The 15,447-nt window shown below is 54.3% G+C and overlaps 1 protein-coding gene across 5 annotated transcripts in view; it reads left to right on the forward strand.

Moving 5' to 3' along the window:
- STK11 (serine/threonine kinase 11) overlaps nt 1-14,858 on the forward strand; it is a 73,842-nt gene extending 58,984 nt beyond the window's left edge. The window contains exons 9-10 of one of the 5 annotated variants that reach the window (XR_005223319.2): nt 3,102-3,219; nt 10,209-10,334. Coding sequence is in view for 4 of the 5 variants with exons in the window: in XM_043535766.1 (XP_043391701.1) it covers nt 521-771 (251 nt within the window). In the remaining variant the exon portion in view is untranslated. Of the gene's footprint in view, nt 1-520; nt 3,069-3,101; nt 3,220-10,208; nt 10,444-11,679; nt 13,896-14,180 lie in introns of those variants that run through there. The other 4 variants (XM_037885433.2, XM_027834319.3, XM_043535766.1 and 1 more) reach the window with 4 other exon arrangements.
- The last annotated feature ends 589 nt before the right edge of the window (nt 14,859-15,447 follow it).

Genomic DNA, 15,447 nt, shown 5'->3' on the forward strand with positions numbered 1-15,447 from the left:
GCCTTATGAGGCTGCAGTCAATGCTTTCAAACCTGGGAGCCTAAAGCTGGCTATAGCCAGCCTATAGCCATATTTGGATACCTGCTTGAGGGACCTGATTTTTTGAGACACACCCAGCACCCAGCAGCTCCAACAGGAGCCTGACTCGAGGTAGCCATGTTTGAAATTCTTGTCCAGTATTTCTTTCCCCCGTAACTCCTGTCTGTGTCTGATGGGGCCACATGTTCCCATGGCAGCCCTTGGAGGACTAGAACAGCGAATGGTGGGAGTCAGAGCCCCCACTTTCCCCTCTTCCCACCCAGCTCTCTTCCTCCTCAACAGAGAAGTTGAATCAAGTGAATTTATTCCCTAAATTAGTGCTGCTTCTCCCTGATGGGTCTGTTGTACTTAGCACCTCTGACAGCCCAGCGAAGGGCCCACAGTGCCAAGCTCCTTGTGTCATCATTGCCCAGGGTCCAGTGTAGAGAATAAGCATCTCTTTTTCTAACCACGTTCTGTTGCTTTCCTGTGCATTCCCCAGGTTCAGAGGAGGAAGCTGAGGCAGGGCTTAGAGAGAACAGAGCAGAGCACAAGGGGGATCTTGCCGAGCCAGTTGGAGAGGAAGCTGAGCTGCCAGTGGACGGGAACGTTGAAGAGGCGTTCGAAGTTTACCCTAGTTTGTTACAGCTACCAGAGAGAACAGATAGTTGCGTTTTCTGCTTGAACTATAGTGTTGGCTTAGAATCTCCTCCGGACTTCTCTGCACCCCAGCAGGATCCTTCCTACCAGTAACAGGGCACCATTACTTTAAAAAAAGCCATATATCTGTTCCATGAGGGAGTCTGCTCCTTTTCTTAAACAAAGATTAGCCCTATGGTCCCAGAGTACAAGTGACCTGAGAGAGAACCAGCATTGAAGTCCCAATGGCACTTCCTGTGACTGATGCATACTCTAACCAGCCAGACTTGCTCCCTCTTAGTTCTGTCGATAGGTTGCTACAGTGAAACACTACAGTTGTCTATTTTGAGTCTTATTTTTAATACAGAAGCTTTTTTTTTTTAAACAAAGGTTATCGGGAGTTGAGTACTTAAAGGTTTGCTTAATCCAGGTATCTATTGCCACCAAGGGAGATCAAGCCCCTCGCTGACTGGCAGCTCCATCTTGTGCTGCTTTGATTGCTTTCTGTACGGCCCCCATGCTGCCTGGACCCCCTGGCCAACTAATCCTTACTGCCTAACCCTGAAGTGTTTCTGGGTTCCCCTCCCTGTTGTCACCCCAGCTGAGATACTTAAGAATTTCTTGTTTGTTCTGTGCTGTTACATTCCTTTACAGTTCAGTGCTATAAAAGGTACAGCTCTGCGTACGCGTGCGGCTGTAGAGAGCGATCACACGTGAACACGTTCACAGGGATGGCCCTTACGCTGGTTCCGGTCACACACAGGCCTGCAGAACCTCCGAGCTGTAGCACTCCCGCCTGGTGTTGCAGAGTTCCTTTAATGTACAGAGGCAATAGAGGTCATGGTTCCTTCTGCGGCGCACAGCAGGGCGCGTAAGATTGTCTCTGTTCAGGGCAAGTAAAGCCAAGCACTAGGCATAGGCTCTGCGCTGAGAAGTGATAAGCCTCAAGCCCCCAGGCCTAGAATGTGTCTGAGGAGACACGGTCTTAAGTGCAGCCACCCTGCTAATGTGCCCCTAAGCTCTGCCTGTCCTCCTAGGCTTCCCACCTGCTGTTAGATAGGAGTTCCTTCGGGTACAACCGCACTGGCGCTGGAGGTGTAATTTCCAGCTCAAGCAGACATACACATGCTAGCTTTGCTCAAGCTAGTGCACTAACAATAGAAGTGTAGCCTGTGGCATGAGCAGCGTGATGGGTTAGCCACCCAGAGGACAAGCCCTCCCAGGCCCCTAGGTACTTGTGCAAGTACCCCAGCCTCCACTTGTGCCACTGCGGCTGTACTTCTGTTTCTGGCATGCTAGGTCAATCGGATCTAGGGTGCAGACATCAAGCCGGAGGTGTGCTTTCCCTCCCTGGTGGAAGCGTAGCTGTACGCTTAGTGGCGGTGCGGCAGGGACTCGGGACTGCCAGGTCTGTGGTCCCCGTGCTCCGCACTCTTTACCTTGCCTGGGCAGCACCCTGCCCTGGGCAGGGCTGAGCCTCTAGCAGCACTGTCCTAACGGCAGCATTCATCCGCTCATCTCGGCGGATGTTATGCCCTCGGCAGGCAGGTGCTTTGTAACAAGGGAAGATTGTAGCTGGAGCAGCCATCTCTACCATTATGTGCTTCTGATGCAAACAGCATTTAAACCCAAATAAGAGCTGTCACTCAGCAAGCTGACACACAAATTACTGAAAGATGTTTGGAGTTCTCTTGCATGCTCTGTACATCTTCAAAGGGATAGAGCACTCTGGTTAATAGCAGCTGCACAGAGCAGCACTCATTACAATTATGTGAGTGTGGTAACACATCTTTTGCTGTATTAAGACTTGGCTGTTGATGTTCCTAGAACCCCAGTTACCTAAAGAATAGTTGTACAGTGGTGATGAGATAGCTGGCGCAGGCCAGCGCTGTGTGAGTGACAGCCCGAAATGCCCCATCACTGTTTAGCCCTGACTGCTCATCTATTGTAGAGATGCCTTTGCTGAAATAAAGGGCACAGTTCCTTCCTGATCAATATGGTACAGCCCCTTCTTAAGTCAAACAAATGAGCTATGGCTTGGCTCGTCCTGTGTGTGTGACCTACAAAGGTTATAAAGCAAAGTACATACAGACTGCCTCCGTGAGCCTGCCAGAAGCTGGTTTGATCCAAGTTTGGGTACATGACTAAAGAGACCTGCTGCCCACTTTATCCCATGGCTTCTGATCAGCCCCGCCGAGGGATGGTCAGTCCACAGGGCTGCCTAAGACCCTTCAAATAGGGATAGCTATTAAGGCAATTATAATGGTACCAGTGACCTGGGATATGGTGAAACTGCATGTACAGGAAAGCCGCTTTCAAGGGTTGGATATTTGGTGTACGTTTTTAACAGTGAATAATTAACCGTTGGAACAGTTCACCAGGGTCTCCATCACTGAGAATTTTTAAATCAAGATTGGGTGTTTTTTCTAAATGATCTGCCCTAGGACTTATTTGGGGAAGTTCTGTGGCCTTTGTCAGACACAGGAGGTCAAACTAGATGATCACATTGGTCCCTTCCAGCCGTGGCATCTGTCAACTTGTAACATGCAGATTGCAGTTCCGGTGAGTGAAACCTTCCCTGGGAATGGACGTTTGGGGAGCAGGAGGGAGAGGACACGGGCGTCAGTGCAAGCTGGGCTCTGCTCTGTGTGTGTGTGTTTCCGAAATCAAGGGACAGCTTGCAAAGAGAACAAATTATCTTCCCTTCCCAGCCTCGTGAACTTGCTCTGCTTTGCCAGCCTTCGCTTTCTAACGGAGTGAAATTCCATTAAAATAGAAAACTTGCAAATGGCTCTGATCAATTGAGCTGTGGTTCCATCGGGCAGCAGAGAGCGAGCGAACAAGTGACTCATAGGCGGGGGTGGGAGTTCTGTTGGGGGAGGAGGGAAGGAGCCTCATTAAACCTCACACTGATCAGAGGAAGAAGGGGCTTTAAGAATGTGCTTTATTTTTAAAGGGTTCTTTAAAGATTTATGCTGGTCTGCAGAGAGCCTTATACATGGTGTCCCTCGCTCAATATCTGTTAAATGTCTCCTCGGAGGAAATTGTTGGAGAGAGCACGCTCTGGTGTCTGGCACGTCACAAACCATCGCTTCCAGAGGTGTCCACCTTTTTCAGCTCCAAGGGTGACATTAAGTGAGGTTAGGGATCCTGCTTGTTGGCTTTCTCTCAAAACTTCAGGTTAAAAGGGATGCGCCCTGTGTCTTCCATCCCCCATTGTTAACCCTCTTCAGCCTGAACTGCAATCTGCAGGTTCATGCAGACACAAATGGCTGCTGTACTTGTTTGTTTTTGTTTTCACTCCCTGACATCCAGGAAGGGATTGGAAAACGAAGCCTAGACGAGAGTCTAAAAATAAGTGTCAAGTGTTTGCAAAAGTGTATTTCTATCCTTTGTGTTTGTGCGTGCAGTTGGTTCGAAAGCACTTTGCGAAAGAGGCGTTTTCATTTGAACCTGCTCTGTGTCTGTGAGCTGGACCGCATGATTGGCAAGCCTGAGTGGTGGCAAGGACAAACACGCACGCTCTCAGTGGCTGTTGTCCCTCTTTTTTTGTACCGCCGCTTTGCTGATAATGGGAAGGCAGAATAATGCTTGTTCTAACGGCCGCAACACAGTGGGTCACAGGCTTCCGTGTGGGCGGAAAGATGCCAAACTCCATCGAGTGTTAAATTTTTAGTTTCATTGAGAGCTGCTGACGCTCAGCGATTGAGAAAGGAGATAAAATTAGCTTTGTGGGATGTTCGTGTCTCCTGCCCTCCCCCCCCGCCCCAAAATCCAGAGAAGCTTTCTGGAATTCTCCTTTTGGGGGGGCAGGGAGCCGTTGCACAAAAGACAGATGAATGAGTCGGATTTTTTTTCCCCCCAGTTGGAAGCGTTAATTGATTTGGCTCATGTTCAGATGAGCAGGGAAGAGGGCAGCTTTAAATGCTCAGCTCTGCTTTGAGCGGGGTTATTTGAGGTGCTGCAGCCACGTAATTGGGGTTTGGCGAGAAGTGAGGTAAACCCCTGAATCCTCTCCGTAGGGAGGTGTGGCTGTGGTGCGCTGTCTGGCGCGGTGGGCTAAGCCTATTGATTTTTGGGGGGTCCCACCATGACAGCTTTATACAGGGGCCTCCTCTGCCAGAGGATGGTGCCCAGCACTTTGTTATGCATCAGGCTGGGGCTCCCAGAATCACATGCTGTTTTGGACCGTGGCCTAGGACAGCTGGGTTTCACAGTCTGCCCTGTGTGCTCTTATGCAAGGCGCTTAAACCAATGTGATCCAAAATTCGCCTCTTGGGTTGGGTGGTCACCCTGAACCTCTTGGGGCTTGATTGTCGCAGGGTGCTGAGCTGATAGCTGGAGTCCCCGCGCTGGGCCCCAATGACTGTCAAGTTGGGCACCCAAAACTAGTGAATTACCCCTGAAAATGTCAACCTGGGCCTGAAAGATGGATCCCACAGCCAGCCCAGAATCTGAATGCAGAGCAAAACTAACTGTCTGCCATGTTCTCCAGCAGGTAAGACGGGGCATTGGGACAATGGCCTTGGATGTGAAACTGATGCGGGAAGGACCCCTTCAGATAGGCAATGGGCAAATGTTTGTCCTGAAATCATCCCGAGGTTAGGAAATCCCCCCCCCCCTCCCCCCGCACCAATCTTCAGTCTTAAATGGGTCTCAATCTTTCATAGCAGGACATCCGCCCCCCCGCCCGCCCCCCCCCAATCATCATGTAGCTGAGATCTAGCCAGGAGCCTCCACCCCATTCAACTATATGAGGAAAAGGGAGAGTGGTTGTGACCTCCTGACTGGCCCTGCTCTAGGGTATTTGTCTTGCTAAAAAAATCAAGCGAATGAACTGCAGCAGGAGGAAGAGCGAAAACTATTTTGCTCTGAATGGTATTACCCACTCTGTGCTCCCTCGGCAGAGAAAACAAAGGGGCTAGTCCACACCCCTGGAGGGCATGCTAGTGTGACTGCAGGACTGGGGCCCTCCCTGTTTTACATCCCTTCTAGAGCCATGGGCCATGGTTTCCACATCACACTCTCTGGCAACTGCTGTTGTGGCTCTGAGAGCAAGGAGCTAAACCGGCTTCTGACAGCCGTAGATTTGTAAGGCCATGATGCTGTTCTCGTCTGGTCTCCGGCGAACAGAGCCCAGGGATCCTTCACTCAGTCATTCCTGCCTCAGCCCCCTATCCCGCGGTTGAGCTCAAAGTGTGTCTCTTAGAAAGAAACATCCAGTCTTGATTTAAGGTTTCAAGGGATGGTGAATCTGCCATGTTTCCCAGGTCAGATGTTCCGGGGGTAATACCCCCACTGTTAACATGCACTTAATTTCTAGCCTGAATTTGGCTAGCTTCTGCTTCCAGCTCTTGGATCATGGCATGCTTTTGTATGCTATCACATTCCCTCTCCTGTGTCAGAGCCTCTGCGTGGGTTCTGCCATCCCTTGCCGTGTGGGCACCCCCTGCCCCAGTGCTGTGCCAGTGAAAGGCAAATGCCGGGGTTGGGGGAAGGCAGGCTGGATGCATTCCCTTATGTGGCAGGGAGAGCGATACAGGGCAATGTGCAGGTCAGTGGTCATTTGGCTAGACTCATCTGCATGCACGTTCAAGGGAAAGAAAAGAATTCACTGGAATCTCTTGTGTGTGTTAGAGCAAAGCATCCCCTCCCCTCCTTCATGGCTTATTGCTACCAATGAATTCTCTGAGATCATAGAAGATTAGGGTTGGAAGAGACCTCAGGAGGTCATCTAGTCCAACCCCCTGCTCAAAGCAGAACCAACCCCAACTAAATCATCCCAGACAGGGCTTTGTCAAGCCAGGCCTTAAAAACCTCTAAGGATGGAGATTCCACCGCCTCCCCAGGGAACCCATTCCAGTGCTTCACCACCCTCCTAGTGAAATAGTTTTTCCTAATATCCAACCTAGACATCTTGCACTGCAACCTGAGACCACTGCTCCTTGTTCTGTCATCTGGTACCACTGGGAACAGCCTAGATCCATCCTCTTTGGAACCCCCTTTCAGGTAGTTGAAGGCTGCTATCAAATTCCCCCTCACTCTTCTCTTCTGCAGACTAAACAAACCCCTTTCCCTCAGCCTCTCCTCATAGTCATGTGCCCCAGCCCCCTGATCATTTTTGTTGCCCTCTGCTGGACTCTCTCCAATTTGTCCACATCCTTCCTGGAGTGGAGGGCCCAAAACTGGATGCAATACTCCAGATGTGGCCTCACCAGTGCCAAATAGAGGGGGGAAATCACTTCCCTCAATCTGCTGTCAGTGCTCCTACTAATGCAGCCCGATATGCCATTAGCCTTCTTGGCTACAAGGGCACACTGCTGACTCATATCCAGCTTCTCATCCACTGTAATCCCCAGGCCCTTTTCTGCAGAACTTTCGCTTAGTCAGTCGGTTCCCAGCCTGTAGCAGTGGATGGGATTCTTCCATCCTAAGTGCAGGACTCTGCACTTGTCCTTGTTGAACTTCATCAGATTTCTTTTAGCCCGATCCTCCAATTTGTCTAGGTCACTCTGGACCCTATCCCTACCCTCCCGTGTATCTACCTCCCCCACCACCAGCTTAGTATTATCTGCAAACTTGCTGAGGGTGCAGTCCATCCCATCATCCAGATCTTAAATGAAGATGTTGAAAAAAAACGGCCCCAGGACCGACTCGTGGGGCACTCTGCTTGATACCAGCTGCCAACTAGACATGGAGCCGTTGATCACTACCCATTGAGCCCGACAATCTAGCCAGCTTTCTATCCACCTTATAGTCCATTCATCCAGCCTATACTTCTTTAACTTGCTGGCAAGAATACTGTGGGAGACCATATCAAAAGCTTTGATAAAGTCAAGCTATATCACGTCCACCACTTTCCCCATATCCACAGAGCCAGTTATCTCCACAGAAGGCAATCGGGTTGGTCAGTCATGACTTGCCCTTGGTGAATCCATGTTGACTGTTCTGGTCACTTTTCTCTCTTCCAAGTGCTTCAAAATGGATTCCTTGAGGACCTGCTCTATGATTTTTCCAGGGACTGAGGTGAGGCTGACCAGTCTCTAGTTCCCCTGATTCTCCTTCCCTTTTCTAAAGATGGGCCCTATATTTGCCTTTTTCCAATCGCCACGAGTTTTCAAAGATAATGGCCAATGGCTCTACAATCACATCAGCCAACTCCCTCAGCACCCTCGGATGCATTAGATCCAGCCCCATGGACTTGTGCATGTCCAGCTTTTCTAAATGACTTTTTTCCAACTGCCACAAGGATTTGAAATGCCTAGCACTGGGATGCATGTTAAAGCCCGTGCAGTAATGGGGGGCAGGCAGGGGAGATCAGAGTGAGGCTGAGGGTGGGGGGCGGTTTGCGGACCTGATGGGGGTAGAGGCGATCTGCTGCGGAGGCCTATGAGGTAATATGCTGGCCTGTGGGAAATCTGGGGTTGGCAGAGGCTGGAAACATGACCAGGTGTGGCAGGATGCACTGTGCTGTCCTCAAGCAGCCCTTCTCTCTGGGGCTTTGACGCTTTGCTGGTGGGAGCCATGTGCCCAGCGTAGTAAAATCCCCGAGCTGTCCAGCCTGCCCCAGTGAGGGGACATGAAGCCTCGGAGGGAGCTATAGCCAGGTGAGGACAGGGCCACCCCTTCTGGAAGGGGTGTATGTGCAGTGACTGGGGTTTGTGGTGCAGCGCCCCCTGTTGGAGACAGTCAAAGCCATTCCAGATGAACCCGGTGGCCCTTGAAACTCCCCCCCCCAACCCCCACCTAAGGAAACTACATCCACCACCATGTGTCATTCTCCTCCCTACCGGGGGGCTCAGCAGAGATGGGGTGATGGTTGGCACACGCACAGTGATGACGTGACACGGCCTTGGTGGGGAAAGGATCTGCGCATCCTTTTAAAGAAAATTATACATAATTGCCTCACAGCCTTTGCTTCCACTCAAGCCTCTGAGTCATAACTGAAGGGCCCTGGAGCGTGACGTTTCTGCGAGATGGAAATTACCTTGGATGGGTCTAGTGGCGAGGCAGGGAGGGGGAGAGACAAGCAATGTGACAGCTCCTCTCCTCGCGAGCCCTACATCTGATGGGGGTAGCGTGAGCAGCAGGGCAGGCTAAGCCAGCATGCATTGTGCGCTCCTCAGTGCCTGGGACCCCGCTGAGCTGGGTGGGTGTTTGCCGTTCTCGTTTAATGTCACTCCTCCAGGTCCCTGCCAAACACACGTTACCTGAGCCAGAATGTGACCAGGCTGTGAAATTGATTCCACTGGAAATGGTTTCTCTGCAGAGCTGAGTCACTCCTCTGAGCTGCTGCTGGGTCGCTCAGCATTGGGGGACGTGATCCGCGCATGGGGTTCTCTAGGGCAGCTGGGGTGCAGTTCACTGCCATGCAGAATGGCCAGCACAAGCCCTACCCCCCATCCCCTTGGGTCATAAGTGGCACAGAGGCCTCTGCGTGGCGGTGAATTGCATCCTTACTGAAGTAGCTCCTGCTTCGAGTTAGTGCTGTGTCTCCTGCTGCTTGGTGTAAACTTGTTTTCCCCCTGCGACCCTCTCCTGATCTGGGTTGTTCAGCCCCCTTTCCGGATGGGGAGCCAGCAGCTTCCCTCCCAGAGTCCCAGATGTCCTGTTAGCAGCGCTCACTTTAGATGAAGGAACCCGCTGAAAGAGCTGTCAGTGCATCAACCCACCTGTCTCCTGCAGCAAGGTACGGCTGCCTGCTTGTGCCTCATACTCTTCTGGGATGTGGGGTTCGGCTCCTCAGATCCACCAGGGAACACACAGGGAAGGGACAGTTCCTAACTCCGAAATGCTGCTCTCAGGGCGGAGCTTCCGAAGGGAGCCGCTGCAGGATGTGAGGAACGTGAACGCTGGTGAGGGCAGGGAATGGGCATAACCCAGGTTCAGCGGCCACAGCAGATCACCCAGAGCCATCCAGGTTCAGTGATACCAGACTGCCGGGAACCCCTCCAGCTGGTAACAGCCTGAGCCTTGCTATACACACGCGTTTCTCTCTTAGCACCTCGGTTCAGCTTGTGCCAACCTGGAGTTACAACAGTTATTCAGGGGAAAGTTTGCAGTGTTCCTGCCCCAAGGGGGTAGTGTGGACCAGGACCAGGCTCAAAGAAATCCCACGTGGATCATTTGATGATTACCTGTTCATTCCCTCTGGAGCACCTGGCATTGTACACGGTTAGAAGACGGGATGCTGGGCTAGACGGACCTTTGGGCTGACCCAGTGTGGCCGCTCTTGTGAGGGTTAGAGGCACCGGTTGAGCTCCAGGTGTGTGCAAAAAAAGTGAGAACACAGTGTGAGTTTTGCAAACAGCTGTGTCTTGGGAATCCCTTGCTCTAATGACTCAGGCCACTCACCCTACCCTGCGCCCCATGAGGAACAGCAAATGTCGAGTAATCCCAGTAAGCGTATGGATCCTAGAGCACTTGGCAAGCAACATCCATCCAGAACTACAGCAGAGCTGGTGTTCAACTATAATCCACCAGAGCATGCTGCCTCTCCGCCTCTGACCCCTCTCCCACCTGCCTAACCCTGGTTCCTGCTTCCCTTCCAGGACAGGTGCCTGACGAGGAGGCAGCGCCAAATGGCCAGAACCGCAGCAAAGGGCTGCCCAAGCCGGTGTGCATGAATGGGACGGAGCCGGGACAGCTGAGCACCAAATCGAAAGCGGAGCGGCGGGCAAGCGCCTCGTCCAACCCCTCGCGCAAGGCCTGCTCTGCCAGCAGCAAGATCCGCAAGCTCTCCACCTGCAAGCAGCAGTGAGCCCGATGTGCACATGCTCTTCGCAGGTACGCGGCCTGCGCCGCCCTTAGGCAATGGGGCGTGACCAGCAAACCCCCGCAGCCTCCCCCTTGTCCCCGGAGGGGCGGGAGGAGCCGTCTGAGTATGGCCAAGCCTGCTGGGGGTTACGAGCAGTGCAGCTTCTGGTTGGGAGGAGAGAGCTGGCTGCTTTGCTTCCTCCCCTGATGATGTGGGGGGGCCCCCTTCGTACAGGTGTCTCCATCTGCCGAGGCCAAGCTCTGAGGAAAGCAGCACCCCACGCAGGGGCATCCCAGCCCCGCCACTGCAGCTGTGTCCCAGCAGCCCAGGGCACTGGGGTTTCTGCCCTTCGCAGGGCTGGTCGCAGCTGTTGGAGCCAACGGGAAGGGCAGCCTCTGGCACCATCCCTGCCCCCCAAGGGCAACATTCTGCTCTCCCTGTCGGCACCCGGGTCCCACAGTGATGGAACCAGGTCTGAGAACCTGCCTCCATTTGCTCCAGCCTCCCTGACCTGCCACCTCCTGGGCTGGGGCAGTGGGTCAGACTCAAGCAAAACGCCCTCGCAGGCTCCCGTGACCCGAACCCATCCACGTGCGTGCACACACCCCCGCTGCCACCACCACCCCCCCGCTCCCTGAGGAAGTGGCCAGTTCAGCTGCCTACGGTTAGGAGGCCCAGGGTGAATGGAAGTCCACCACAGAGCGGCGATTGGGATGCACCCAGCCCGAGGGGGTCCAGCCCGATGGGGGGCAGTGGAAGGCCCATCATATCTGCCCCCGGAGAATCTCCACTGTCCCCACGCCTTGTGTAGCCCTGGCATATGGGCAGTGTCCTCAGGATGCAGGGAGAATGGGCTGAGTCTGCCTGTTGCCTTCCAGGAAGGGGTTAAGTCAGTCCCCCTGTGGCTGGTAGCAAGGGGGCCCTGCTGAGTCCTGGCTCAGGGCTCCAGCCCCCAGCTGCTCCTCTGCTCAGGCAAGATGGGTGATGGATCCCCTGCTTTCTGCAGCCCCACCACTGGCTGCAGAAGGGGACCGGGGAAGAATACCAGACATGTGGCCCCCAGGCCCCCAACTCCCCTCGGATTTCCGTAGGCCTTGAATGCTGAGCTGCCCTTTGGAAACCTTGCCAAATGCACATGCTGCAGCAGCGTCTGGCTGAGCCGAGAGGGGCCGCAGCTGCTGCACTATGGCTGTGGGGAGGGAGTGGGTGTTGCACTGACCTCCAGCCCTCACCCCCCTCCCCATGGCCTTGCCTCTGTTCCACAGGGACGCTTCGGCAGAGTTGGTGCATCAGAAGAAGCCTTGCCCTACGGCTGAGACGCCAGGCCAGAGCTGCTGGCATAAGCCAAAAATTCACCCCATGCCTCCCCCCTGGGCTCAGGTTAAGGTCCCACCATGCTAAACCCCCACCCCAGGGCCAGCTCCCATTAACACATGCTCTCACACTCCTGAATAGGATTTGAGGCAGTTTGAAGGGGTCAGGGGCAGGAGTGGGGCAGGAGTTGCTTAAGACAGGTGAGCTGGTTCTCCCCTGAAAACAGCCGGGGCATGTCGTCTTTGGGAAAGTGGCTTTAGCACCAGGGTTTGTAGCTCTGCTGGCCCACACGCCCACCGTCTGGGATTTAGCCGTGCCAATCCCCTGCCCATCTCAGCCGGCTGACGTACGTGGCTCTTGCTTCCTGGCTGTGGTGCTCGCAGAGCCCTGCCTGCCCTCCACCCCCTCCGGTGGCTCTGCTGCCGCTCCAATTCACAAGCGCAGGCAGCGCTGACTCATCCCTGGTCCCCGCTCACTCGTTACACACGCTCCATGGGGCCAGGGTGCTGGTATCTGGCTCCCAACCAGCTTTCGGGGGCAAGCCAGGAATAAAAGCCCATTCCTCCCCCTTCAGCTGGCAGGCTGACGTATGAGGCCCATGTGGTGACTTTAATGTTTAATTCATGGCTGGGGGTGAGTCACCTGGGGGGGGGAATTAGCACTGTGGGGAGAAACCTCAGCTGGTTTTCCTCTCCCTCCTGCCCAGCTCCCTAGTGCTGGAGCTGTTCCCTCCCTCCAGCCCCTTGCTGGGGATTGACCCTTCAGCCTGGTTAGTGCCTTGCAGTCAAATCTCAAAGCATAATTCCCCAGGGCTAATCAAAGGGACACTCCTGTGTGGCTGCTGCTGTCCTTCTCCTTCGGTTTACACCTTGAAACATTAAAAAACCAAAACAAACCAACCTCATCTGTTCCTTGCCTTTAATGGAGCTTTTTGAACTCGTTTTCCTGCTGCCCATGCTCGAGAAGGAGACTAGAGCAGTGTGATTGTGGACAAGAGGGGCTAAGTGCCCCCCCCCCCCCGAGATGGGGGCTCCCAGGGTGCCAGACACTGGCCCTGCCCTGCCTACAATCTCCATAGACAAGGCAGCTAATGGGAGGAGGGAAGGCTGGTTATGCCCATTATACAGCTGAGGCCAGAGACGTGCCCATGGTCACATGGAGAGTTGGGGGCAGAATCGAACCGAGGGCTCCTTAACCACACGGTCAGGCTCCTTCCCTGCCCTGCTCTGGTTCTCCTGCAGGCTGGCGCTGCTCGGGGAGGGTCGTGGCTGGCGCTGCGGGGGCGGGTCATGGCTGGGTGGAAGGGAGTCTTCCGCTGATGGTTTGAACAGGGACGTTTCTCAGGACTGGGGGTGTTCATAGTCTCTTAACAAAACCTAATTCTGGGTCATAAGTTCCCGCCCCCTCCCCAATTCAACCCCCTAACTGTGAGGCAGAACACCCCGCTAGCCCTATTTTATAGAGCCACAATGGGCCTTGCCCATGGTCATGCCACAGAGTCAGGGTGCCTGGGTTCTAGTCCCGACTTGGGCACTGGCCTGCTGGGTGACCCTGGGCATGTCACTTTCCCTTCCTGTGCCTCTGTCCACAGGGGGGTTAGTGAGACTGACCTCCTCGAAGCGCTGGGAGAAACTGATGGCTGAAAGGTGCGATGGAAGTGCAGGATATTTTATAGGGCTGGGGGCAGGGGCGCCTGGCCTGGCCTGGAGGGGGCTGCCCTAGCTGTGGTCTCCTGACCAACCCTTGCCCCTGGGGCTCTGCGTGGGGCTTACCCTTGGCGCTGCAGGGGAGTCTTAGTGAGAGCTGGCCTCTGGAAGGAGTCTCTAGGGGTACCTCTGCACTGCACACCGAATCAGAGCCCAGGTCAGCTGGCTCAGGCAGGGGCTGCGCAGTTACAACAGCCGTGTAGACAGTGGGACTCTCAGATCCTGGCCCCTCACCGGCTTTCAGCCCAGACATCTACCTGGCCTGAGCCGGAGACTCAGCCCCACCTGTTTTTCTTTGCAGTGTCCACGTTCCCTTGGAGGCTCAGTGGTGCCTGTGTGTTAACAGCTGGGCTTCGCCCATGCCAAGACACGCTGGACAAAGTGGGGGCTGCAGGGCTGTTGGGAATTCCCACCCAAGCCCCTTCCTCCCTCTCTCGCCTGCCTTACCCAGGGTTATGGCAGAGCGTTAGGCTGAGATCCCACCTGCTGCCCAGGCCTCAGGGTGGCCGCTGACTTAGCCTGGCACCTTACCCCTATGTGTTTGTGTGTGTGACCCCCCCCCCCCCACCATGCTCCCCACTGCAGTCAGCCGGAGTCTCCAGTCACCAGCGGTGCCATTTGCCCCAGCCTTGGAACCAGGCCAGAGCTGCTCTGGGGGAAAATCAGGCCTGTGCCACCAGCCTGCTGCCCAGGCCCCATCCGCCTCTAACAGCGTCTTGTCTCCCCTCCTCTCCTCTCTTCCCCAGAGCCTGTCTTGGAGCCTGGGCCAGCCTACGTCCCGCCATCCTCGCCCCAGCGCCGTCTCTCCCGGTAGCGGACTATGCTTGTAATCCAAAAAGAGAAACCCTGGAGGAAAACAGAACCACCCTCTCCTTCCCCCTCCCAATCCCCACTCTCAGCGGCGCCGGACCCCCAAAGCTGGCAGGGGCCTTTGACCGCCCCCCCATCTCTCTCCAGCTGCGCCCAAGCCAGCCCCTCCTCTGCATTGACTCTTTGCCAATCAAGACACCACCTCTGTTTTTTTTAATTTGGGATCTGGAGGGTGAGGTGGGTGGGGGAGGGCCTGGGTGGAGGTCTCTCCCCACGGGGCATGGGGGCAACCCCCTGCCCCCCTCACTGAGTAGAATTGTGTAAAGCCATGGCTGTGCACTTTATGGTTTAGACTACTGTTCTATAGATACATATATATATATATATATATATTTTCCTCTTTTTTTTGTTTATATTTGCGGTATATTTAGAGATTCCTACACATCGTGATGTGTTTAAAATAAATCCGACGAGGAAAAGAACCAGGTAGTGAGACCATCCAAGAACTGCACGCTGCCCGAGGGCTTGGGAGGGGGATTGGCCTGCGCTCTGCTGCGTCTTTTCTTTTTTTAAATTTTTTTTTAAAAGAAAATAAACCAATCTTGCGAGGTGGATTTCCTGGTCGTCCTGCTGCAGGCAGCCACTGGCAGCAGGCACAGCTGTCCTGCCCCCATAGGCTGGGGTGGCCACTGCTCAGTGGTCCTGTCCCTGTGCTAGCCTCATCTCAGGGTGGAGGAGTGGGGACTCCTCAATTCTGTTCCCAGCGCTGGGAAGGATGGGGACCTGAGGGGCTAGCATGGGGAGAGCTTGGGTGTCAAGGCTCCTGGCGTTTCCCTGGGTAGGGAAGGAGTTTCTCAGTGGTAGCCGTGTTAGTCTGTATCCACAAAAACAACAAGGAGTCCGGTGGCACCTTAAAGACTAAGAAATTTATTTGAGCATAAGCTTTCGTGGGTAAAAACCTCGCTTCTTCAGAGTCTTTAAGGTGCCACCGGACTCCTTGTTGTCCAAATGTACATGGTGTCTCCCTATCTTTGTGTAGCCGGCACCGCCCTGGTCAGGAGCTCTCTGCTTCCTGTCAGGCCAGTGACTGTCCAGGCCTGAGCCGGGACAGAGACAAATCTCTCCTCTCAGGCTTCCTCCTTGGGGGAAAAGCCCATAGCACAAGACTAACAGTGGGTCTGTGCTGGGGTGGCTGTGGCAGGT

The sequence above is a fragment of the Chelonia mydas genome, chromosome 25 (genome assembly GCF_015237465.2).
Source record: "Chelonia mydas isolate rCheMyd1 chromosome 25, rCheMyd1.pri.v2, whole genome shotgun sequence".
Classification (NCBI taxonomy): domain Eukaryota; kingdom Metazoa; phylum Chordata; order Testudines; family Cheloniidae; genus Chelonia; species Chelonia mydas.